This window comes from Pipistrellus hanaki, assembly GCF_964339955.1.
Source record: "Pipistrellus hanaki genome assembly, chromosome: 1".
Lineage (NCBI taxonomy): Eukaryota > Metazoa > Chordata > Mammalia > Chiroptera > Vespertilionidae > Pipistrellus > Pipistrellus hanaki.
The window spans coordinates 85,276,419-85,303,006 of NC_140503.1; the positions used below are offsets into that span (position 1 = coordinate 85,276,419).

General features: G+C 37.8%; 1 protein-coding gene across 1 annotated transcript in view; it reads left to right on the plus strand.

Moving 5' to 3' along the window:
- The window catches only part of TTC6 (tetratricopeptide repeat domain 6), a 215,817-nt gene that overhangs the window by 137,898 nt on the left and 51,331 nt on the right, over window positions 1-26,588 (plus strand). Inside the window, exons 11-18 of the mRNA XM_084880152.1 lie at window positions 10,273-10,365; window positions 13,901-14,268; window positions 17,294-17,753; window positions 18,052-18,181; window positions 19,626-19,798; window positions 21,706-21,842; window positions 25,691-25,860; window positions 26,230-26,350. Coding sequence (XP_084736278.1) covers window positions 10,273-10,365; window positions 13,901-14,268; window positions 17,294-17,753; window positions 18,052-18,181; window positions 19,626-19,798; window positions 21,706-21,842; window positions 25,691-25,860; window positions 26,230-26,350 — 1,652 coding nt within the window. The remainder of the gene's footprint in view (window positions 1-10,272; window positions 10,366-13,900; window positions 14,269-17,293; window positions 17,754-18,051; window positions 18,182-19,625; window positions 19,799-21,705; window positions 21,843-25,690; window positions 25,861-26,229; window positions 26,351-26,588) is intronic.

Sequence of the window (26,588 nt, forward strand, 5' to 3'; positions counted from 1 at the left end):
GCTTAGCTCTTGCTGCTTTTAATATTCTCTCTTTGTCCTTTGCTCTTGGAATCTTAATTATGATTTGTCTTGGTGTGGTCCTCTTTGGATTCCTCTTATTTGGAGTTCTGTGTGCTTCCTGGACTTGTAAGTCCAATTCTTTCCCCAGGTGGGGGAAGTTTTCTGTCACTATTTCTTTCAGTATGTTTTCGATATCTTGCTCTCTCTCATCTTCTGGGACCCCCATGATTCTGATGTTGGATCGTTTGAAGTTGTCCCAGAGGTTTCTTACATTATCTTCAATTTTCTGGATTCTCTTGCCTTCTAGCTTCTGCAGAGGAATGTCTTCTGGCTCTTTATATTCCAAATCTTTGACTTGATTCTTGCGATCTTCTATTCTGTTTTTAGGACTCTGTATAATATTTTTTATTTCAGACAATGTATTCTTTATTTCTTGTTGATCCCTTTTCATATCCTCATAGGTCTCATTTATTTTATCTGCCTTTTCTAGGATACTCTTGAAAAACCTTATAAGTGTGGTTTTGAACTCTATATCCAGTCGCTTTTTGTCCTCCATTTCTTTCGTTTGTGATCTATTTGGTTTAGGCATTTTCACAGGCAGCTTTTCTGATGGGGCGGGGTTTCAGGGTGGAGCCTACAGCCTTGGCTTCCGTCAGCCCCGCCCTATGCGACTCCTGAGACTCAGGGTCCTTCAGTACTTGTTGCAAGCGCCTCTGAGAGAAAGGTGCCCTCGATTTTTGCCTGCTACCAAACAGTGTAGGCTCTCCCGCAATGGGCCGGAAACTGGGATTCAGTTCAGTTGGAAGTGGAACTGGAGATGGAGTTCAGAGCAGTCTGGAGCCCCTGTCTCCTTCCCGCCAGGGCAGTCCTACGGCACAGCCGGCCGTCCCTTCTCTGCGCGCACGCAGTGTGCTCGCCGCCGGGACCTCCTCTCGCCACTTCCCCGGGTTCCGCCTTACAGCTCAGCTCCCCATGGATGAGCCTGGGTCCCCGGGGTCTGGCCTAGAACGGGGGTTCAGAGCAGTCGGGGGCCCAGCACAGTCAGAGTTTTATCTCCTTCCCGCTAGGGAACGCCAGCCAGGCACTCGGCCTCCCTCCTCTCCGGCTCCGTCCTCTCCGCGCGCGCCGCGTGTCTCCGTACCTTGGGCTTTCACAGCTCCTCCGCGCTTCCTTCTGGTTTTCTCCTTGCTTCTCGTTGTAGAATTTCCAGTCAGTTGACTTTCCTGTAGTTCTGGGTAATGTCCATTTTATATTTTAGTTGTATTTTATTGAAATTGTTGCGTGCGGCTGCGGCTAGGTGCCTACCCGAGCAGCCATCTTGGATTCTCCTCTTTAATTTTTTTTTTTTTAAATTTTTCTTTATTTTATTTTTACCTCTATTCCTTCTCAACTATCCCCTAAGTTGCCTTTCTCTAGTGGTAACCTTTATTAGAGGTTATTAATATTGTAAATACATTCCTGTTAAGTGCCTCTTGTGTTGTACCTGGTAGTGTTGTATTTTGTACCTCAAAAATCAACGCAGGAGAAGGAATACCACATAACCAGACTTCCTGAAAAGATGGGGAGACAAAAACATAGTCCACACGTGAAAGAAAAGCAGGCATCACCAGAAAAGGAAGTAAACAAATCAGAGGTAAGCAGCCTACCAGAGCAAGAATTTAGAGTAATGATCATAGCGTGGCTAAAAAGAATGGAAGAGAAATTTGACAATAGCCAAGAAGAAATGAGGAAGAACCACGAGGAAATGAAGAAGAGCCATGAGGAACTGAAGAAGAACCAAGAAGAAATGAAAAGTGACATCGCTACCATGAAGAACTCAATAGAAAGCATCAAGAGTAGACTAGATGAAGCAGAAGACCGCATCAGTGAGCTAGAAGATAAGATGGAAAAAAATACCCAAGTAGAGCAACTTCTAGAAAAAAAGATTAAAAAGCAGGAGGAGAGCCTACGGGAGCTTTGGGACATAACAAAACAAAATAATATTCGAATAATAGGGGCTCCAGAAGGAAAGGAAACTGAGGTAGACATGGAAAAAGTATTTCAAGAAATAATGACAAAACTTTCCTGAAATAGAAAAGAAAAAAACCACACAAATCCAAGATGCCCGCAGAGTCCCAAGCAAAATAAATCCCAGAAGACAGACGCCAAGGCACATTATAATTAAAGTGGCAAACAACAATGACAAAGTAAGAATCTTAAAAGCAGCCAGAGAGAGACAGAAAGTTACATACAAAGGAACCCCCATCAGACTAGCAACTGATTTCTCAACAGAAACTTATCAGGCCAGAAGGGAATGGGACGAAATATACAAAGTCATGCAAAGGAAGGGTCTGAATCCAAGAATACTGTACCCAGCAAGGCTATCAATCAAAATTGAAGGGGAAATCAGGAGCTTCACAGACAAAAAAAGACTGAAGGAATTTATCTCCACCAAACCAGCAATGCAAGAAATGCTAAAGGGTCTACTGTAAAAATAAAGAAATAAGAAGTGAAGAAGGAACATGGGTATAGAATAAAAATGGCGTCAAATGAGTACCTATCAATAATAACCTTAAATGTAAATGGATTAAATGCTCCAATCAAAAGACATAGGGTAACAGATTGGATAAGAAAACAAGACCCATACATCTGTTGTCTACAAGAAACCCACCTCAGAAAAAGAGATGCACACAGACTGAGGGTGAAGGGATGGAAAAAAGTTTTCCAGGCAAATGGAAATGAAAAAAAAGCTGGGGTAGCAATACTTATATCTGACAAATTAGATCTCAGAGTGAAGGACATAACAAGAGATAATGATGGCCACTTCATAATAATAAAGGGAACAATCCAACAAGAAGAAATAACCCTGGTAAATATATATGCACCCAATACAGGAGCAACCAAATACATTAAAAAACTGCTGGAGGACATTAAGGGAGAGATTAATAGCAATACAATCATAGTAGGAGATTTTACTACCCCACTGTCACCCTTCGACAAATCATCTAAACAAAAAATCAGCAAAGAAATATCAATCCTAAATGACTCACTAGACCAGTTGGAATTAATTGACATCTTCAGGACACTCCACCCCAAAGCCACAGAATATACATTCTTCTCAAGTGCACATGGGACATTCTCAAAGATAGACCACATTTTGGGACATAGGCAAAGTCTCTTCAAATTCAAGAAGATAGAAATCATATCAAGTATCTTCTCAGACCACAATGGCATAAAACTGGAAATTAACTGCAATAAAAATAATCCAAAGAAATCAAACACATGGAGACTAAACAGCTTGCTATTAAACAAGGGCTGGGTTACCAGAGAAATCAAGGAAGAAATTAAAAACATCCTGGAAACAAATGACAATGAAAACACAACAATCCAAAATCTATGGGACACAGCAAAAGCAGTTTTGAGAGGGAAGTTCATATCCTTACAAGCCTATTGCAAAAAACTAGAAAAAATACTAACAGATGATCTAACTCTACAACTCAAAGAGTTAGAAAAGGAGCAACAAGAAAAGCCCAGTGTAAGCAGAAGGAAGGAAATAACAAAAATCAGAGCGGAGATAAACGACATAGAGACCAAAAAAACAATACATAAGATCAACAAAACCAAGAGCTGGTTCTTTGAAAGAATAAACAAGATAGATGGACCTCTAGCCAGGCTAACCAAGAAACAAAGAGAGAGGACCCAAATAAACAAAATCAGAAATGAAAGAGGTGAAATAACAACAGACCCCACTGAAATACAACGGATTGTTGCAAAATACTATGAACAACTCTATTCCAACAAACTGAACAACCTGGAGGAAATGGACATATTCCTAGAAAAATACAAACTTCCAAAACTCAATCAGGAAGAATCTAAAAATCTCAATAGACCAGTGACTTGGGAAGAAATTGAAACAGTCATCAAAAAGCTTCCAGCAAACAAAAGCCCAGGGCCAGATGGCTTCACAGGAGAGTTTTACCAAACATTCAAGGAAGAACTAAAACCTATCCTTCTCAGACTATTCTAAAAAATTCAAGAGGAAGGAACACTTCCAAACTCCTTCTATGAAGCCAGCATCACCCTAATACCAAAACCTGATAAAGACAACTCAATGAAAGAGAATTACAGACCAATATCCCTCATGAACATAGATGTCAAAATCCTCAACAAAATTCTAGCAAATCGGCTCCAGCAGAGCATCACAAAGATCATACACCATGACCAAGTAGGATTTATTCCAGGAATGCAAGGTTGGTACAATATCCGCAAATCAATAAACGTGATACATCACATAAACAAGTTGAAAGATAAAAATCATATAGTCATATCAATTGATGCAGAAAAAGCATTTGATAAAATCCAACACCCTTTCCTGATAAAAACTCTCAACAAGGTGGGAGTACAAGGATCATACCTCAACATAATAAAAGCTATATATGATAAACCCACAGCCAACATCATACTCAATGGGCAAAAACTAAAACCATTCCCTCTAAGAACAGGAACAAGACAGGGATGCCCACTATCGCCACTCCTCTTTGACATAGTACTGGAAGTACTAGCCATTGCAATTAGACAAGAGGAGGAAATAAAAGGCATCCAAATTGGAAAAGAAGAAGTAAAGTTATCCTTATTTGCAGACGACATGATATTGTATATAAAAAACCCAAAAGACTCCATTAAAAAACTAATTGGCTTAATAAATGAATTTGGCAATGTAGCAGGATACAAAATTAACACCAAGAAATCTATGGCATTTCTATACACCAACAGTGAGTTTATAGAAACAGAGACTAAAAAAGCAATTCCATTTACCATCGCACCAAAAAAATTAAGATACCTAGGAATAAACTTAACTAAGGAAGTAAAGGACCTATACGCGGAAAACTACACGACACTGAAAAAAGAAATAGAGGAAGATGTAAACAGATGGAAGAACATACCATGTTCATGGATTGGTAGAATCAACATCATCAAAATGTCCATACTTCCTAAAGCAATCTATAGGTTCAATGCACTCCCCATTAAAATACCAACGGCATATTTCACTGACCTAGAAAGAACTCTCCAAAAGTTCATTTGGAACAATAAAAGACCCCGAATAGCCACAGCAATCCTGAGAAAGAAGAGTAAAGTAGGAGGTATCTCAATACCAGACTTCAAACTGTATTACAAAGCCACTGTTCTCAAAACAGCCTGGTACTGGCACAAAAACAGACATATAGATCAATGGAATCGAATCGAGAACCCAGATATCAACCCAAATCACTATGCTCAATTAATATTTGACAAAGGAGGCACAAATATACAATGGAGTCAAGACAGTCTCTTCAATAAATGGTGCTGGGAAAATTGGACAGATACATGCAAAAGAATGAAACTAGGTCACCAACTACACAAAAATAAACTCAAAATGGATACAGGACTTAAACATCAGACGGGAAACCATAAAAATACTAGAAGCATCCACAGGCAACAAAATCTCAGACGTATGCCAAAAGAACTTCTTCACTGATACTACCCCTAGCGCAATCGAAGCTAAAGAGAAAATAAACAAATGGGACTACATCAAAATAAAAAGCTTTTTTACAGCAAAAGATACCATCAACAAAACAACAAGAAAGCCCACTGTGTGGGAGAACATATTTGCAAATGTTACCACTGATAAAGGTTTAATCTCCAACATCTACAAACAGCTTATACAACTAAATAAAAGGAAGATGAATGATCCAATTAAAAAATTGGCAATGGACCTAAATAGAATATTTTCAAAAGAAGACAGAAGGAAGGCCAAAAGGCACATGAAAACATGCTCAAAGTCACTAATTATTCGAGAGATGCAAATCAAAACAACAATGCGGTACCATCTCACACCTGTCAGAATGGCCAACATCAACAAATCAACAAACGACAAGTGTTGGCGAGGTTGCGGAGAAAAAGGAACCCTCGTGCAGTGCTGGTGGGAGTGCAGACTGGTGCAACCACTGTGGAGAACAGTGTGGAGTTTCCTCAAAAGACTGAAAATGGAACTCCCATTCGACCCAGTAATTCCACTTCTAGGAATATATCCCAAGAAACTAGAAACACCAATCAGAAAGGATATATGCACCCCTATGTTCATAGCAGCACAATCTACAATAGCCAGAATTTGGAAACAACCGAAGTGTCCATCAGCAGATGATTGGATCCAAAAACTTTGGTACATCTACACAATGGAATACTATGCTGCCATAAAAAAGAAGGATTTCTCATCATTTGCAGCAACCTGGATGGAATTGGAGAACATCATGCTGAGTGAAACAAGCCAATCAATGAAAGAGAAACACCACATGACCTCACTCATTTGTGGATAATAAAGAACATTATAAACTGATGAACCATAAGATAGATATAGTGACAGTATATCAACAAGTAGACTCAAATTACAGCGGGGAGGGGAGGAAGATCTGGGGGAGAAAATAGATCAACGAAGGACTTGTATACATGCATATAAGTGCAACCAATGGACACAAAACTTTGGGGAGGGAGGGGATGTGTGGGAGGGAGGGAGGGGGTCAAAAAAAAAATCAATAAAATATATTAAAAAAAAAAAAAAGAAAATAAAGGAAATTTATTACCTGTAAAAAAAAAAAAAGAAAAAAAGAAAAAAAAAAAAAAAGAAAAAAGAAAGAGAAACACCACATGACCTCACTCATTTGTGGATGATAAAGAACATTATAAACTGATGAACCAAGAGACAGATATAGAGAAAGTAAAGCAACAGGCAGACTGTCAAATTACAGTGGGGAGGGGAGAAAGATCTGGGGGAGATAATAGATCAACCGAAGGACTTGCATACATGCATATAAGTACAACCAATGGACATAAAACTCTGGGGAGAGAGGGTATGTATGGGAGGGAGGGAGGGGGGCAAAAAATATCAATAAAATATATATTTTTTTAAATCAATAAATAAAAAAAAAAAATCAACAAAATCAAGAGCTGATTCTTTGAAAGGATAAACCAAATTAGCCAGGCTCACCAAGGAGCAAAGAGAAAGGACCCAAATAAACAAGATCAGAAACAAAAGAGGAGAAAAAATAATACACCTCACAGAAATCCAAAGATTGTTAAAAAATACTATGAACAACTCTATTCCAACAAACTGGAGGAAATAGACATATTTCTAGAAAAATACAACCTTCCAAAACTCAATCAGAAAGAATCTACACATCTCAATAGTTTAGTAACTATGGAAGAAATTGAAGCAGTCATCAAAAAGCTCCCAGCAAACAAAAGCTGGGGACCAGATGGCTTCACCGGGTAGTTTTTTTGCTTCCTCACATTTCAGTCTTTAAGAAGATTGGTTTGACTCTTCAGGTCCTCTAGTCCAGTGTTTCCCAACCTTCTCTCATGATGAGAATCACCTGGTGGAGTTGTTAAAACACAGATTCCTGAATCCCAACTAAGAAGTGCTAAACTAGGATTTTTGAGAACATATAGGTAAAATTGCATACCTAACTTAGTGCTCTGTATATAGAGCACTAAGAAACAAATACAGCAGGTCCACGTTTCTCTAGGACCTGCTTCTCTAGGACCTTAATACAGCAGGTCCACGTTTCTCTAGGACCTGCTGTATTAAGGCTTTGTCCTTGTTATTGGCAAAACACAGATTCCTGAATCCCAACTAAGAAGTGCTAAACTAGGATTTTTGAGAACATATAGGTAAAATTGCATACCTAACTTAGTGCTCTGTATATAGAGCACTAGTTAAGTATACAATTTTACCTATATGTTCTCAAAAATCCTAGTTTAGCACTTCTTAGTTGGGATTCAGGAATCTGTGTTTTAACAACTCCACCAGGTGATTCTCATCATGAGAGAAGGTTGGGAAACACTGCTCTAGTCTACTGTTCGATTTCTGTATATTATTCTTTATTTCAGACAGTGTGTGCTTAATTTCTGAATGGTTCTTTTTCATTTTTTTTTGGTATTCTCATTAAGGTCCTTGCAGGTCTCACTAAGTTCCTGGGAGGTCTCACTAAGTTTCTCGACGGTTTCTAGAAGAATCTTGAGGAACCTATAACTGTGATTTTGAACTCTATATCTAGTAGTTTTCTTTTCTCCATTTCTTTCATTCACGACATGTTTCTTTGTCTCCACATTTTGGCTGCTTCCCTGTGTTGATGAAGTGGCTTTGTGTGGTAGTTGACCTATAGGGCCCAGTGGCTCAGCCTCTCTAATCACGTGAAGTGGACAATCTTGGTGCACCCTTTTGTGGGCTGGGTGCACAGTCTTGTTGTTATTAAGCCTTGATTGCTGTTGGTACACTGGGAGTAATTGACCTCCAGGCCAATTGGCTGTGAGGATCAGCTGTGTCTATAATGGAAGAATTGTGCTGGAGACACGCTTATGCTTCAGGGGGGCTTTGGTGCTCACTGAGTCTGCCTCTTGAGTGTGTTGCTTATGGATGTGAAGAATTGGAATCTGGTGGCATCTTACACTGCCCACTAGGTACACTGGCTCCTGTATCTTCAAGGAGGTGCAAGTCAGCTACTGTCTGAGGCCACCCAGCAGGAAGTACAGTGAGATCTGCAGATTTCTCCTCTTTGTTTGGGGTTTGGAAGTTATGGAGCTGCCTGACCCAGCTGAAGTTTGTTAGGTTAAGCTGCGAAAGGGCAGGCCATTCATATGCAAAAACCTCTGTGCACAGATGGGGTGGGTTTGTAAATTGGGTTGGGCGGGGTCTCAGGGAATAACTAGGGCATGGCAACCAGTGATGGCTGCCAGCCAGCCTTCTCTGTGTCTCCATGTTTACAAGCCCTGCATTGTTTACTGCACTGGAGCATCCTTCACCCCAGTGCAGTAAACAATGATTCCTGCACGCATCTCTGTGAGAAAGCCACCCTCACTTTCCAACCTGATGCCAGACAGTCCACTTTCTCCCCAAATTAGTTTGGACAATATTTTGACAGATTCCAACATATGACTCATGTTCTCTTTTAAAAAGCAATAATTGATAGTAAATTCTGCTGTTTTAATATCTGTAAAACACACTACCGTAAGTCCTCACTTATCATTGTGGATAGGTTCCATGACTTAAAGCAAAATGACATGCAATAAAATTGTTTTTACCATATGCTAATTGATATAAACAAAGTTAAGTTGTCATGGCATCTCATGAATGTTATAAAACGTTTCTCTAGGACCTGCTGTATTAAGGCTTTGTCCTTGTTATTGGCAAAAGCATTCTTCTAAATACAGCTGAGACAAAAGTAGGTCTACAGTTGTAAATGAAACACAGTTTATTCTTGTATTTTCAATTAATTATTGTGTTATTTTTTTATACAAACAACTGTAAACCTACTTTAGCTCCACCCTATATATAATTGCTGTTATTCCATCATATTTAAATATTTTGTATAGGCATATGACAAAATTGTTCCAAAATTTCTTGCATATCATACAGTTTGTCTTTGAAGAATAATGGTAAAATAACCCAAGGCTCTTTTTACTGTGTCTGATAATTTTCTTACAATGTGCTCTAACTACTTTTTAAAATACAACAAAAGAGGATGTACAAAAAATAAATAAATACTTGGTGATGCCTAAGTTACCCATAGCCTTCTCCATATCTGTTTCATTCTTAGTGATACTTACATGGTGCTTTTTAAAGCTAATTTTCTATTGAATAATTGTTTTTAAAATAAATTGAATAAGTATTGTTTGTTTCTGCATATCTAAATTGCTGATTACAGGATAGAGAAATAACACACTTAATAATAATTATAATCACTGCAGCAGTTTACCTATACAACAATAAATGTGCATGTATAAAAATTCACTGATAGAGTTTGAATTATAAGGAGATTTTCATTTAGTTTAACATTTAGAATGCTTACTTGTAGTTCACAGTCAGTAGTAACATTGACAGTTGATCCAAATGATATGTTTTATTCATAATCCTGCTGTTGATAAGCTGCATAGATTCAATACAAACCTGTGAGATCACAGGATCACGGGTTGTTCCTAAGATTAGGGTTGCCAGAAATAACATAGGTGAATCCACTTGACTAATGGCTAATGCTGAAGCCAAATTGAGGGGTTTGGCCAAATACTAAAGTTGTAGCTGGACTTTGATTCAACTCTAGTGAATGTTTCCTGCAATTCTAGCCTTTCCATACATTTCTCTTTTGGTAATAATGCTGTTTTTAGAGTGACAGTGATCATAGGGTTTTTATTTTATTTTATTTTATCATAGCATTTTTAAAGTATTTCACTATGTAATTTAAAACTGTTATCTTTTTACCGCAGAGTGTTCAAGGAAGTAGAATTTTAATTGAGAAATTTTTATCTGAAAGCAGGGAAAGTGTCGTTGCTTTAAGTCAGCAAACTCAAACTATGAGGGTATGTATACTTTTAATTCTGATTTGTAGATTGGTTGATTTATCTGCCTATAGCTCGATAATATTTCTAGAAATGCTGAAATGATTTCTTGGTGCTTCCCCAATCCAGAAAATGCCTCACAGCATTTGCTGGTGTCTTTGTTGAGAGCGCATTTCCTCTTTTTCAAACTTGTTGTCTTTTTGACACCCAGCTATTTACTAATCAATGGCAGGGTATCTGCTGTGAATTTTCCTAAAATTTCTAAAACCTCTGGTTTTGTAGTCATTTACCACTTCTTGCCTAGGTCCTCAATGATCAAAGGAACATGATTATAAGTGTTTGTTTTTTTTATAATGGGGAATTGTTCATGGCGATGAAACAGAGTAAAACTGAATTCTCTAAATGGCGATTAGACTTGTGCTCATCTTTTTCACTACAGTGTATCCAAGTAAGTGAATTAAATAATACAATCATGGAGGAAAGAGATAGTGATTGAGAGAAGAAGAAAGGTAGAACTTTATATAATTGGTCTAATAAGTTTCCTGAATGCTAAGCAAGAAATGGTTACTTTTCTCTCAATAGTGCTTCAGCCCTCTATTCCTCTTGGATGATATTTTAGGAAGCTAAGTGTTACACAGTAGAGAGTCTTAGTCCCATGGGACAAATCAAATCCCTGTTCTAGTCAGTTAACTGGACTATGTGTTCATGCCTCTTCCCATATAGTCAGGTTATACATTTTTTTTTTTGAAGGGATAACATTTCTATTTAATATAGATCATTCTCTTGCTATTTTCCTTATAGCATTGACTAAATGTTTGTCCTTATGTGTGTTTGATCTTTGTTTTCTTCTCCAGCCTGGGGTCATATCATTCTTGTTCACTGTTTTATCCATAACACATAGAGCAGCGACCATCACATGTAAAATAATTGAATCAACAAATGACACTTTCTAGTTTGAAATGCCATTTGCACTTTTCTAGACTACTGTAGTAGCAGTACCTATACCTACCTGTCAGATAATTCCCATTTTTAATAGCTGCTTCTTCCAATATATTCTCTTTCTTGCCACTACTATATATTCCTAAGATACAGATAAGATTATGTTACATATGCCTAACAAACTGAAATATTCCGCCTACAAATAAAGTTAAAGTGCTTAACTAAGTCTCATAACCTGGCCTCAACTATATTTTCTATTCTAATTCCCAGTATACTTCTGCCTCCACGTAGCCTCTATGTACCTGTACTTTGTCTGCACCAGAGTCTGTGGGGACCAAAATCCCAGCACTTCTAGGTTTGTGAATACTAGTAGGTTATTCCCATGGTCGGCAAACTACGGCTCGTGAGCCACATGCAGCTCTTTGGCCCCTTGAGTGTGGCTCTTCCACAAAATACCACGGCGTTGGCGAGTCTATTTTGAAGAAGTGGCATTAGAAGTTTAAGTTTAAAAAATTGGCTCTCAAAAGAAATTTCAATTGTTGTACTGTTGATATTTGGCTCTGTTGACTAATGAGTTTGCTGACCACTGGGCTATGCCATTGGCCTGGGATGTTTGCAATCCCTTCTCAGTCCATAGAAATGGCACTGCCTTTCACAACCAACCCTGATGCTACCTTACTGCTTTAAGCCATATAGTCAAGGTTCTTTTCCATTCAGAATTGACCTCTCCCTCTCTTGGTTTTTTTCACACCTGATTTATGCCATCTCATAGTCATTGAGATTATAGCTATTTCTTTATGTCTGTTTCCACTATTATATTGGTTGAATTCATGGAACATACTGATGTACTTCCCAACTCTTTTAATATAATAGTAAGTGATAATAAGTGATAACATTTGTGTGGTCCTGTGGAGTAGAAGGTTGAGGTTACTCATGATTGGGACAGTAGTTGCTCCAGGTTCCACAATCACAACTCAAGGGCTAAGGGGATTAATGGTTCAGCATATCCACGGCACATTCACACACACCTGTGCCACTTAGAAAATGCACGTAGCACTTTACCCAGAGCATGCACTAACTAGGTAAAATTAAAAAAGAATTTGAAATGAATGAATAAATTTTAAGTTCTCCTCTTCTCTGTCAATTAAATGACTTCAAAGTTAGTAAGAATCTTACTTAATCAGTCTTTCTGCATTTTCTTAACTTACCTAAGCAGTTACCAATAGTCAACTATCATATATTTTAATTTAACACATAGTATCTTCAGCCAGTGTATAATTACCCTTTTAATTTTTCTTTATTGATTGATTTTAGAGAGAAAGAGGAAGACAGAGAAACAGAGATTGAGAGAGAAAAAATATTCATTTATTGTTCCACTTATTTATGTATTCATTGGTTGCTTCTTGTTTGTTCCTTGATGGGAAGGTCAAACCTACAACCTTGGTATATTGGGATGACACTAACCAACTGAGCTACCTTGCCAGGGCCTAATTACCATTTTATTGTTTCAGATTTTTTCCCTAAGAAAATCTGCATCATATGAAAATATCCCAAAATCTTGCAGCACACGATTTTCACAATTAAAGGTATGATAATTTTTCATTTTTTATTATTCAAAAGAAATATTTATCTTTACTACTAATAATCACCACCTCTGCTTTTTTTGTTTTCCTGAAGTATGTGGCTAGTTATTTCATCCAGAGCTGACTGAAAGTTTGGATTTGAATGTGTCTGGTAGCGCATGTATGATTGTGGTTGGTGATTCCAAGTTAAGATTTTCAGTAGCACTTGGAAGTGTCTCAGAGTCATAGTATATTAGAAATCAAGTCACTTACAATATTGACCTACACTTGCATTGGGCTCACATTTTAAAACAAAGCAAAGGTCAGAAAGTGATAAATGGTAGAGCTAGTACTTTAAACCCACCTCTCTTCTTACCAAATGAAATGGACTTCATCTTTACCAAGAATTCATAGGCATTTCTGAGCAGCTGCTTCTTATCTTCAGTGGCATTGACCCCTAGCTCCAAGGTGTTTCACGACCCCTCTTCTCTCCCCCAAAAATCTGGTAGCTTTTTTGGTTCTCCACATCAGTTGCTTTTAGCTTGCTTGTAATCTGCCTAACTTTATCCTGCTTCTTATTATATTTCTGATATTATTCTTTCTTATTGACTCGTTGATTTCGCTGTTTTGTATCCCTGGGCACTGACACTACTCTTAAAGTTTACTTTATTGACATATAACATATTAGCTTCAGGTATACAGTAATTATTTGATATTTGTATATATTGTGAAATAATCACCATAGTAAGTCTATTTAACATCCATTACCACATAGTTATACATTATTTTCTTTTGGTGAGAACTTCTAAGATCTACTTTCTTAACAACTTTCAAATATGCAAGACAATATTTGATGTTATAATGCTGCACATTACATCCCAATTATTAACTTTATAAACTGACTTTTTAAAAACATCAAGAATACATGATTTAAATTTTTTTTTTCCAATAGGGACCAAACTACATTAATAGTAATAGTAATTAAATTAATTTTAAATATAAATCAACTACATTTATTTTATTTTTTTCTGCCTCTTTGTTTTCTCATTAATAAGAGAATACATTCTGCAATTGAATTGAGTAAGAAGAAGACCGTAACTCCATTAAAGGTTAAGAATGACATGGAAAGCAGTCTAAAAGAGGTGCTGTTTCAGAAAGCTAAGGAGTTGGAACGTCGTCAGGAGGTTGAGCAAACTGAAACTGAGGAAATCACCCAGGGGAAAGAAAATATAGATAACATCTTAGATACCATGGAGGACAGTCACAGTCTGAGAACTGTGTCTATTTCTCTCATTGAAGCATCTAGAAAAGCTGGCATTAGTTACATTGTTTATCCCAGGAAAAGGAAGATGAAATCGAAGAAATTCTCTAAACTTTCAACTGTGTTGGCTGATTTATCCAAGCCTCCAAAAGTTCTAAGCAGGTCTTGTTTAATCAATAATTGTTATATTTAGAAATGCATTGTGGTTTTGGCTTTAACTTTATAATCACACTCATTGAACATGGGGCTGATATAAGGGCATGAAGAAGACTAAGTCAATTTGATGGCTAAATGAAATCTTTTAGTGGAAAGAAATAAAATCTACTAAGTTATTTTTCTGAAGTGACTTAGGACCAACCACTGCTCCAAACAAATATCCATTCAAAAGCCAAAATAGATTGCTAGAGTTGAACATTTAAAAATTTGTTATTGAATTGAGTAATAAATCAGATAGACAAATTGTGTTGTTTTTTTTTTTTTTGTATGTTATGAGCCCTAATTCAGAGATCAAGAAAAATAATTTTTCTTCCACCTCAAAAGTAATAGTATCTAGTTTAAAAATATGGAGGGACCTAAATTAAGGACAACTGAAAGTCCAGGTATGTTAATACTTAAGTGTTCAGGACATAACTTTCTTATGACCCAGACATTGTCAAAATAGTTTCCAGAAAGCTGTGGGCTTTGTTCTCTTTCAGTGTCCCGAAGTTGTAACAAATACTTCATTTAACTTATGCCCTTTTGAAAAGTAAAGACTTTCATGATAATAAGAAAGTCACAGATGTTTTGTTCACTTTATAAATAATTGCTAGTTCTGAAAAGGGTTCATTATATGTTAGTGTGGTGACTTGTCCCTTAGAGGACTGGAGGCTGCGGGATATTCCTTTGTAGGTGTAAGTAGAGTAGAGATCAACCCTAGTAGAGAACGCCATTCAAGTACCAAGTTCTCTGCGCAACGCTTAATGGTTGTTTCCCCTGCAACAAATATATCTGGGAGGTTTTTGTTAGATCATCTTTAGAGGACTTTAGCTAGGTTTTTCTATGTTGACAAATCAGAAGATTGCTTATACATTTTTGATACATTTTCTCTTTTCAAAGTATTATGAATCTTTACCTTCCTAGGAAGGATACTATGCAGCACCATTTTGGCCATGGCTGAAGTGACTTCTATCTATATAAAGGATTTAGCAGATTCAATACTGCTTTGGTGGGATATTTTCCTGCTTTCAGGCCCTTTGGCATTTTGATTATAAAGTTTAACCATTTAAAGAGATTTATTTGTTTTTTGTCCAACTGGCAGGCTCAGTATTTGATGTCATGGTTCAATTCCCAATCAGGGCACATGTTCAGGTTATGGGCTCGATCCCACATTGGGGATTGTGTAGGAGAGAGCTGATTAATGGTTCTCTCTCATTATTGATGTTTCTATCTCTCTCATCCTCTCCTTTCCTCTCTAAAATCAATAAGAATGTATTTTTTTAAAATATATTTTATTGATTTTCTTATAGAGAGGAAGGGAGAGAGATAGAGAGCTAGAAACATCGATGACAGAGAAACATTGACCAGCTGCCTCTTGCACACCCCCTACCGGGGATGTGCCCTTGACCGGAATTGAACCTGGGACCTTTCAGTCCGCAGACCGACGCTCTACCGCTGAGCCAAACTGGTTCGGCAAGAATGTATTTTTTTAAAATAAAAAGATTTATTTGATTTTTAATAACTAAATTTGAAATTTGTATAGGCTGAGGTGAAGGCAATAAAACAAACTATGGGAGTATTGATCTAAGATAATACATTAGTACAGCTTTCCTATTTTCTTTTTTTTTTTTAATCTTACATTAAATTACCACAGAATTGTAGTATGATATAATAATTGTAGTATGAAACAAGTTTATGAAACAACTTCAAAATTTTTTTATTTTTATAGGTTGAGATCTTTCACTAAACTTAACTTGATTAACACAGAAATATCTTTCTTACCATTTTATGTCAGCTCTTTAAGCTTGTTTAAACACATTCGTTCTTGGCTAGCTCCCAAAGTCGGCTAGCACTTCCAAACTTGACGTGGTCCTGAAAGTGAATCTGTGGTTTCAACCCTAGTTTTCTTGGCTTGTCTTGCTCCGCTATACACCCAAGACAGGCAGATATTTTTTGTACAAGTAGGAGATGAATTATATTCCTAAGTACCATTAATCTGTAATTTTCCTGATGGTCAAGCATTGCTTTTAGTATACTACTGGTATGTTGGTGTACGATATGGGATGGAATGGGTCAGTTCCAGAGATTTCCATTTAAACTTTATTACCATTATCTCCCTCAGAGTACACCTTATTTAGTTATTAAGTTGATTTATTGCCACTACACATTCTGGGACTAGGGGAATGATCACAGGATGGTCCCATGTCTCATTAGATCCACTGTTAGGTGGTTTCAGGCCAAGATTCTTTCTACCACTTGGCCTTTTTAATTCCCTAATTTATTTCATTGATGGATTTCAGTGGCATCCATAGTGGGTATCTGTAGATCAGTGTAAGTTTAGAGCCAGTATCTAATAAGCCCCAGAAGGTTTGGGTATTTACTCTTTCCCAGATCTTAGGAAGATTTGCGGGAATAATTCATTAAATAATAGGGTGTCCCAAAAATGTATCTACACTTTGAATAATTATAAAGACAGTGTTCATTAAAATACATTTTCATTTTCAAAATTGAGCTACTAGTTTTTAAAGTGTGTATACATTTTTGGGACACCCTGTATTTCTTAACCACACAGTAAGATCCTTCCTCAATGGGGCCTGGCCTTTTTGTCAGGTAAGAGGCTTTGGACTGTGAACTGGCTTAGGTCTGAAAGTTGGGTAAGAGGTTTCACCTAGAGGTGAAAACCTTCTAAGTATTCTTAGATAAATAGTAAGTCAAAGAACATCTTAGCGGGCCGCCCATCTATCTCATTAGTTACTGCCACAGATCCTTGTGAATTAAAATACTTTGATTATCATTCTGTCCCTGTGGTTTATTTTGGTCAGTGTGACCACCAATTCCAGCTAAATGCACCAGAAATCTGTGTTTAACAAGTCTCTGGGTGACTTTGGTGAACAACAGAGAAATAGTAATTTCGTTTATGGTTGAATTGGTTTATTGATTATAAAAATAATTATATTTCTGTAAATTAAAAAGATCACTCTTTAAAACTTAGGTCAACATCTCATGGAATCCTTCCAGAACAGAAGAAATATTTGATCAAACTGCCTTTATATGAACGTCAATTTCGGAGCCCGAGCCTGCCTACGTATTTAAATTTTGAAAAATTTGTCCAACGTAAGGGAGGAATTCCAGAAAACAGTGATGTTCGAACATGGGTTCTTGATATATTCTCTAAGGAAATATATCAGAAGACAAAAAAAGAGAAAGTTGTTAAAATAATTGTTCAGAAAGACTTTCCTGTCAAAGAGAAAGAACCGCCAGAACTAGAACTGAATGATTTTTTGAAGTGTGATCTTCCTCCAGAAGTCATTAAATATTATGAATCTGAAGTGAAGATCTTGACTGAAGATATAAATAGTAAGAAAACATATCCTGCGTTTTCATATTGTAGGCGTGGCGCTCTGTATAGGAAACTGGGCAAGTTACAGAGTGCCATGGATGATCTACAGGAAGTAAGTTTATTTAATCAAAATAACAATGTTAACATATAAACTTGAATATAATTATATAGCAATTTTTACTAAAAGTTTAAACAATTAGTTTGTAGTGTACCTTTGGGATTGTGAAATTATATTATTGATATTTTCAAATAATAAATATCAAAAGTACTAGATTTTGATTGTCAGATTGTGAGGTACTATTTTATATCATACACATACAAAGCCAGTGGAATCAATAGTGCTTGAAATCTGATAGTATATTTTCCTTTAGTAAATCAACTTTAATGGAATTTATACATATATTTTCTAGGCTATATTCTTGGAACCACTGTTACTCAATGCTTATTGGCACCGGCATCTCATTTATCTTTTCCAAGACAAATTTAATGAAGCTTTGGATGATCTGAATTATATAACTAAATGTAATAAAAATAATGCAGGTGGGTTGTCTGTGCAGACAGTTATATTAATTATATCTTTACCTAATGTGTGCTCATTTAATGTTGTTACAAAGATTGTTAAATCAATAGACCCAGGTCTCTGAATAGGTTGTGACACTTCTAAGTTAAATTTATTAGACATAAATTTAAGACTCATATGATCCTACATTATTTTCAAAATAATGGTTTGAAATGTGAATGTTTTTGGTATACATTACAATAAATTGTTTGCTTACTATGTATCCCACAAGAAAAATATGTCTTTAAAAATTTTTAGATATAGAAGTGATTCACAAGTCTTTTCTTAACCACAAATCTCTGAATTAGATTGTAGTGTTCCTAGGACTTTTTGTTTGGATGAAATATACACATTTGACCTTATGTAACATACTAGAGGCCCAGTGCACAGAAATTTGTGCAAGGGATGTGTGTCCCTCAGCCCAGCCTGCACCCTCTCCAATCTGGGACCTCTCGAGGGATGTCCGACTACCCAGTTAGGCACAATCCTCTAGGCCTCTCACAATCCAGGACTGCTGGCTCCCAACGGCTCGCTTGCCTGCCTTCCTGATTGCCCCTAACCACTTCTGCCTGCCAGCCTGATCATACCCTAACCACTCTCCTACCAGCCTGATTGATGCCTAACTGCTCCTCTGCCAGCCCAATTGCCCCTAACTGCCCTTCCCTGCCACCCTGGTCACCCCAAACTGCCCTCCCCTGCAGGCCTGGTCATCCCTAACTGCCATCCTCTGCAGGCTTGATCGCTCCTAACTGCCATCCCCTGCAGACCTGATCGCTCCCAACTGCCCTCCCTTGCTGGTCTGATCACCCACAACTGCCCTCCCTTGCAGGCCTGGTCCCTCCCAACTGCCCTCTCCTGCTGGCCATCTTGTGGCAGCCATCTTGTGTCCACATGGGGAAGCCATCTTTGACCACATGAGGGCAGCCATCTTATATGTTGGAGTTACAGTCAATTTGCATATTACTCTTTTATTAGATAGAATTCTAACCAACTCGAGCTACTGCCCATGAAACTTTTTGGGAATGAGAAAATGTCATACTCATCTCTGTATCCCAGCATCCACCACATATCCCTAGAATGTATCATGAGCTTAAAACTGCATAAAATTTTATACCATCAAAATCTAACTTTACTACAAACACTAAAAGATTATGAAATATTTCAGACCTTCAAAAAAGAAATAGTTAATTTTTGTTACTTCAATTGAAATTAAAAATACTTTCAACCATAAATAAATATTTATATAGACTTTGAGAGAAAAACATTTATTGTTGGAAGGAGAAACACCCCACAAAATCCTTGCATTATTGGTTAAGAAAGTATAATATTCTAAGACTAGAATTTTGGAGAAAGAGGGATTAATCTTTAAAATTTGTCCTTGAAAAGGACTATAACACCAAATTGTTCATTTTATATTTTCTTTAGAGGCATATTTGTCAAAGGCAGAAATTTTCAGGAAAAGAAAAGAGGTTACTCTGGCGATTCTAAATTATACCCAGGCAATCAAGTTGAAGCCCATGGATGCTGATATATATTTCAGGAGGGGTGAGATGTATGAATTAACAAACAAATTCTTGGCCATTGATGACTTTTCTACAGTGAGTTATATCACATACAATGCTGCCATTATGTTTTAGCTTATAATATTCTCATCCTAATATTATAGCAAAGTGTTGTATAATCAAAATTAATTTATTATAGGTTAGGACTGAAGGCCATGGTTGGCAAACTGTGGCTCATGAGCCACATGCAGCTCTTTGGTCCCTTGAGTGTGGCTCTTCCACAAAATACCATGGCCTGGGCGAGTTTATTTTGAAGAAGTGGCGTTAGAAGAAGTTTAAGTTTAAAAAATTTGATTCTCAAAAGAAATTCAATCGTACTGTTGATATTTGGTTCTGTTGACTAATAAGTTTACTGACCACTGATAGGGCAATCATACTGGAATTAATATTACTACTATGTCAAATATTTAAAACTATTATTATTAGTGAGTGAATGGATTTAATCAAAGAGTTGGGTTTTGGAGATTTGAGTCAATCCTGAGGGGGGTTTAACTTTTCCAGGAAACCTTTGAAAATTGCTTCTTCGCTTTAAACAATAGAGAAAACCATTTTCCAAACTCTTGAGACACAGCTGATTCTCTTCTGCAGCAAACCCATCTGCTTCTAAAGAAGCTGTGTTTACTCACTCACTCACTTGCTCATTCACGAACTAGTATTTATTGACTAAGGCATTCTATAATGTATTGAATAAATCTTCATGAATAAAATAGACATGCTTCCTGCTTATATGGAGCTTATAGTTTAAAGGACAGACATTAAAGAAATAAATACATAAGTAAATATGTAATTACAAATTATAGTAACTTCTATAAAGGAAATAAAAAGATGGGGGAGTAATTTATATTTGGTATGGGATATCAGGAAATTCCCTTCAGGAAGTGAACTTTTGGCTGAATTGTACACTGAGACTCTATATAATTAGATAAAATATTCCTCTGATTGCAGAATAATTTTAACCTTGATTTCCTGACTTTTAATTCTTAGTTCTTAGTACAGTTGTGAATTTATAAGTTATTTAAATAATTTATCTTTTCATTTTTTTAACTGCCATGTTTCTTAATCCTTGATGGTTAGCCATATACTTGACATCATTTTTGCTTCAAGAGATTGTAAGTTTGATAACCTCTGGTCTTGAATAAAATCTTTTCAATATTTTCTTTTGAAGATATTGAAATCATCAGCTTATCTATTTGGTTCATTTCTTCCATCTGGCACCAATAGTTTAAAAATTGACTAATGAAATAACATAAGGTCAAACAAACTTAAAAATCTTTAGGGTTTTTTGTTTGTTTGTTTGTTTCCCTATTTTAAAAATACTTGATAATTTTTATGCTTCATTCCCACCACCCCCAGTATTAATGGTGAGGAGCTTTATAACTGAGTATACAATAATTTAGTCTGTTCACTCTATTGCTTATATGCCAATGTGAAATGAATGAATCATGCCAATAGCAATTCATTCGTTTTTACAATTTTTGGGACTAGATTCATTCATATTTTATTTGATAGAATCAGCTTTGGTGTATTCAGATAAGCAGTCTAATATACATTATCTTTAATTGGGATAGAATGCTGAGGACACATTGGGGTAAAATTGATAGAGCCAATATAACACAAATTGAACCATTCACTTTTGAAATTTTATCTGTAAAAATTTCAGTGGGGCAAAGCCTTTGCTGCTTGTATATGCCATTTTAGTTTTCTTTCAGAAAACCTCCTCTTTCTAGAACTTGATGATAAGTGGATTTCCTAAAGACATGGTTTTAAAATGCAAATGTAAAAATGTTTTCATCTGCAGCACTTTGCTTTTCTATAATCTGAAGTTTAAAATGTGGCTGTAGTCCAATTGATTTCCACATTCATATGTTTTCCTGTTTGTCTTTTCCCCGTTATGTGATTTGTTTTTGTGTCTCCCATCCAACCTCACACCCCTCCCCATGCAGTGCATTTTTTATGATCCCAAAAGAACAGTTGCATTATTGAAGCGTGGAATGTTTCACTATGAAAATGAAAACTGGAATTCAGCCATACAGGATTTTACAGCCTTGTTAAATGTAGATCCCCAAAATTCTCAAGCAAGGTAAGGATTATTTTACATGTAATTTTTGAAATTATAATATTTTTTGAAATACATTCTCAGGAAAGAAAATTGCTTGAAATACATCAGACAGCCCTTTAAAAATATGTATCTATTTTCAATGACCTCAGTGTTTAAAATATTTACTATACCCTAACAGGAGTGGTTAATTTAATTTAATAAGGCATAAATTTAGCTTCATTAGCATTTTCTAAATACCAGTTACATGCATGTGCTGTGGGGTGGAAGCGGGCCTGGTGAGGTCAATGGGGAAAAAGGGGGACACATGTGAAACTTTCACCAATAAAGAATTTAAAAAATAAAAATAAATCACAAAAGAGAAAAAAGAATAAAAATAAAATCTTCAAAAATGAACTATAAAAATAAAGAAATAAATACTAATTACATTATTTTTTGTAATGTATTGGCATATGTTTTTGTTCTTTCTTTCTTTTTTTATTGTCTGAAGTTTTACACATGTCTCCTTTTTCCCCAATTGACCCCTTGTCCCAGCCATTCCCACCCCGAGCAAGCCCCCACTGCCGAAGTGCCTGTGTCCATTGGTTATGCTAATATGCATGCATACAAGTCCTTTGGTTGCTCTCTAACCACCTAACATTTGTCTCTAGATTGATCTATTCTTGTTCATCAAATTATGTTGATCATTATATCCCACATATGAGTGAAATCATGTGATAGTTATCTTTCTCTGATTGGCTTATTTTCCTTAGCATAATGTTCTCCAGTTCCTTCCATGTTGTTGCAAATGTTAAAAGTTCCTTTTTTTTTTTTTTTAAATAATGACATAGTATCCCATTGTGTAGATATACTACAGTTTTTAACCTGCTCATATTGCTGATGGGCACTTAGGCTGTTTCCAAATTTTAGCTATTGTAAATTGTGCTGGCATGAACATAAAGGTGCATATATCCTTTCTGATTGCTGTTTCTGGTTTCTTGAGATATAGTCTTAGGAGTGGAATTACTGGGTCTAATGGGAGTTCCGTTTTTAATTTTCTGAGGAAATGCCATACTGTTCTCCACAGCGGCTGCACCAGTCTGCATTCCCACCAGCAGTAAAGAGGATTCCTTTTCCTCCACATCCTTGCCAGCGCTTGTCATTTGCTGATTTGTCGATGATAGCCATTCAGACAGGTGTGAGATGGCTTCTCATTATTGTTTTGATTTGCATTTCTCGGATGACTAGTGACTATGAGCATGTTTTCATATGTCTCTTGGCCATCTGTATGTCCTCTTTCAAGAACTATCTATTTAGGTCCTTTGCCCATTTTTTGATTGGATTGTTTATCTTTCTTTTGTTAAGTTGTATGAGTTCCCTGTAAATTTTAGAGCTTAAATCTTTATCTAAGACTAGAGGCCTGGTGCACAAGATTCATGCACTGGGTGGGGGAGGGGGGGTCTCCTCAGCCTGGCCTGCACCCTCTTGCAGTCTGGGAACTCTTGGGGGATGTCCAACTGACAGCTTAGGTCTCCTCCTCATAAAGAGCAGGCCTAAGTTGTCAGATGGACATTGTTTTTTTAAAATATATTTTATTGATTTTTTTACAGAGAGGAAGGGAGAGAGATAGCTAGAAATGTCAATGAGAGAGAAACATTGACCAGCTGCCTCTTGAACACTCCTTGCCGGGGATGTGCCCACAACCAACATACATGCCCCTGACCGGAATTGAACCTGGGACCTTTCAGGCCGCAGACCGACGCTCTACCACTGAGCCAAACCGGTTTTGGCAAGATGGACATTCTTAGCGTTGCCACCACTGTGCTCGCCAGCCATAAGCCATGAGCCCAGCTTCTGGCTGAGTGGTGCTCCCCTTATGGAAGTGCACTGACCACCAGAGGACAGCTCCTGCATCAAGCATGTGCCCCCTGGTAGTCAGTATGCATCTTAGCAAATGGTCATTCCACCATTTGGTAGATTTGCACATTAGCCTTTTATTATATAGGACGTGAGGCCTGGCACACGAAATTTGTGCACAGGCACGGTCCCTAGGTCTGGCCTGCGATCAGAGCCATCTTCCCCAGCTGCCTGCAGCTGGCCCTTCCCCCCACAGCCCCCCGCCCCCAGTTCTCTGTTTGCCACCTGGGGATCAGTGCCTGATGGTCGTGGGAGGGGACCAAGAGGCCGGCTGTTCCTGCCTGCTCGCCAGCCCCACCCCTGCAGTGGGTGGCCATCGGGAAGACAGAGTCTGCGGCCGGGAAAAGAGACCAAGAGGTAGTCAGTGCACCTCATAGTCACTGGTCCAGTGGTCGTTCTGGTCATTCTGCCATTAGGGTCAATTTGCATGTTATCCTTTTTATTATATAGGATAGAGGCCTGGTGCATGGGTGGGGGCCGGCTGCCCTCCACTAAAGGAGGCTCCGGATTGGGGTGGGGGTCTCCACTGGGGGGTGGGGCTGGCTTGTGCAAGGGGCAGAGGGCCCCTGATTGGAGTGGGGGTCCCCACTTGGGGTGGGGGGGACGCGGGCCAGCCTGAGTGAGTGGCTACTTTGCAGGCCAGCCATACCCCCAGTTGGGGTGGAAAATTCCTGCTGTAGGATGAGGCCGGCCAGGGTGAGGATCCTGGGGCAGGTTATAGTCCACCTGCGCCCCTTATCGGGGTTGGGGGCTTTGCTGGGGGGTGGATCAGACTGGGTGAGGGTCTGCTTGTGGTTTGCAGGCCAGCCACACACCAGATCAGGGTGGGGGTCCCCACAGGGAGGTGGGGCCTGCCTGGGTGAAGAGTCTGGGGCAGTTTGCAGACCAGCCACCCCCTGACCGGGGTGGAGGGGGTCCCTGAATGGGGGCAGGGCCACCCTGGACAAGGGGCCTGGGATACTTTTCAAGCTGGCCATGATCGGGGTGGGAGGTCCCTGCTATGGGGTGAGGCTGGCCTGTGTGAGGGCCCGGGGCAGTTTGTAGGCTAGCCATGCCCCCGATCAGGGTTGGGGTCCCGCTAGGGGGCAGGGTGGCCTGGGCCAGGGGCTGCAGGTGGTTTTCAGGCTGGCCATGCCCCTGGCTTTGTCCAGAAGGACGTCGGTCTAGTTAGCATATTACCCTTTTATTAGTATAGATAGCATTGGCGAATATGTTCTCCCATGCAGTGGGCTTTCTTGTTGTTCTGTTGATGGTTTCTTTTGCTGTGCAGAAGTTTTTTATTTTGATGTAGTTTCATTAGTTTATTTTCTCCCTAGTTTCCATTGCTCTAGAAGCTGTATTGGTAAAGATATTGCTAAGACATATATCTTATATCGATATTTTACTGCCTATGGAGTCTGCTAAGACTTTTATGGTTTCCCATCTTACATTTAAGTCTTTTAACCATTTTGAGTTTATTTTTGTGTATTGTGTAAGTTGGTGATAAAGTTTCATTTTTTTGCTTGTATCTGTCCAATTTTCCCAACACCATTTATTGAAGAGACTGTCTCCACTGTATGCTCCTGTCTCCTTTGTCAGATATTAATAGAGAGTAATAAAGGGTTAATTTGCATATTTGCTCTGATTGGCTGGTGGGTGTGGCTGGCACGCATGGCTTGTGGTGTAGCGGAGTGATGGTTAGTTTGCATATTACTCTTTTATTAGGTAGGATTTTAGTGAGAGAGCAAAAGGGAGAGCACGAGAGAGAAGTTTGTTGTTCTACTAATTCATGCATTTGTTAGTTGATTCTTGCATGTCCCCTGACCAGTAATCAAACCTGCAACCTTGGCCAATCAGGATGATGCTCTAACCATTGAGATACCTGTCCAGGGCCAATCACAAATTTTTAAATGTGAAATTAATTGTATAGGTTTGCCAAAAAGACAAAATATCTGTTCTGCAATACATGTTAAGATTAACTTCTTTTCTCTTTCTAGGACATACCGAGGGAGATCATATTTTAAACGACAGTTTTATAAGCAAGCAACTCAAGATTTTTCTGCTGCAATTCACTTGGATCCTAATAACTGGCTAGCATATTATTATAGAGGCTGCATATTTAGAAAGGGTAACCCTTTTAGAGCACTACAGGATTATAGTGTTTCAGGTACATCATTTTCAACTTCACATATAAAGGATGATTAATATAATATGTATTGTATATTACTAGAGGCCCAGCCCCACCCCCACTGGACCCTAATCTTTTCATCTGTAAAGTGAGTGGCCTATCATAGATTTCCACCAGGATTTCTTCCAGCTCTAATGAGTGTGTGAACCATGAGAACCACATGGATACTCATAAACAAATACATTTTAAATGAATACTATTTTGTACTCTTCAAATAAATACACTCATTGTATACATGCTTTCCTTTATAGAATGTTTAAAAAAGAGATGTAGGAAGGGTATAGACTGAACTATAACTCAGATATGTTTGTTCAGAACATGAATAAGAGATATATTTTTATTTTCAAGCTCTCATAAATGATGGCTATGAGAATCTTGGTTGTTTCCTACATCGGGGCATACTCTATGCACACCTAAAACTTTGGTTGCTGGCAATTTGTGATTTTGAAACTGTTATTTCTTTAGAAAGGTAGGTTTTCCTTTCCATTTTTTACTAATATCCTTTTTGTATAAACTTTTTAATAAACAATGGAAGAAAAAGCTTTTCCCCTCATCATTAATACTTGGTAAAAACGATATAATTATGAAGTTATGCTAGAATTAGAATATTACTTTTAAAGATTACTTCTAAAATAAGACCTGTTGTATACATCTGTTTTGCCCCAGATGGTTTTGAAAACTTTAGAGATTGAATAGTTTATGAGGAA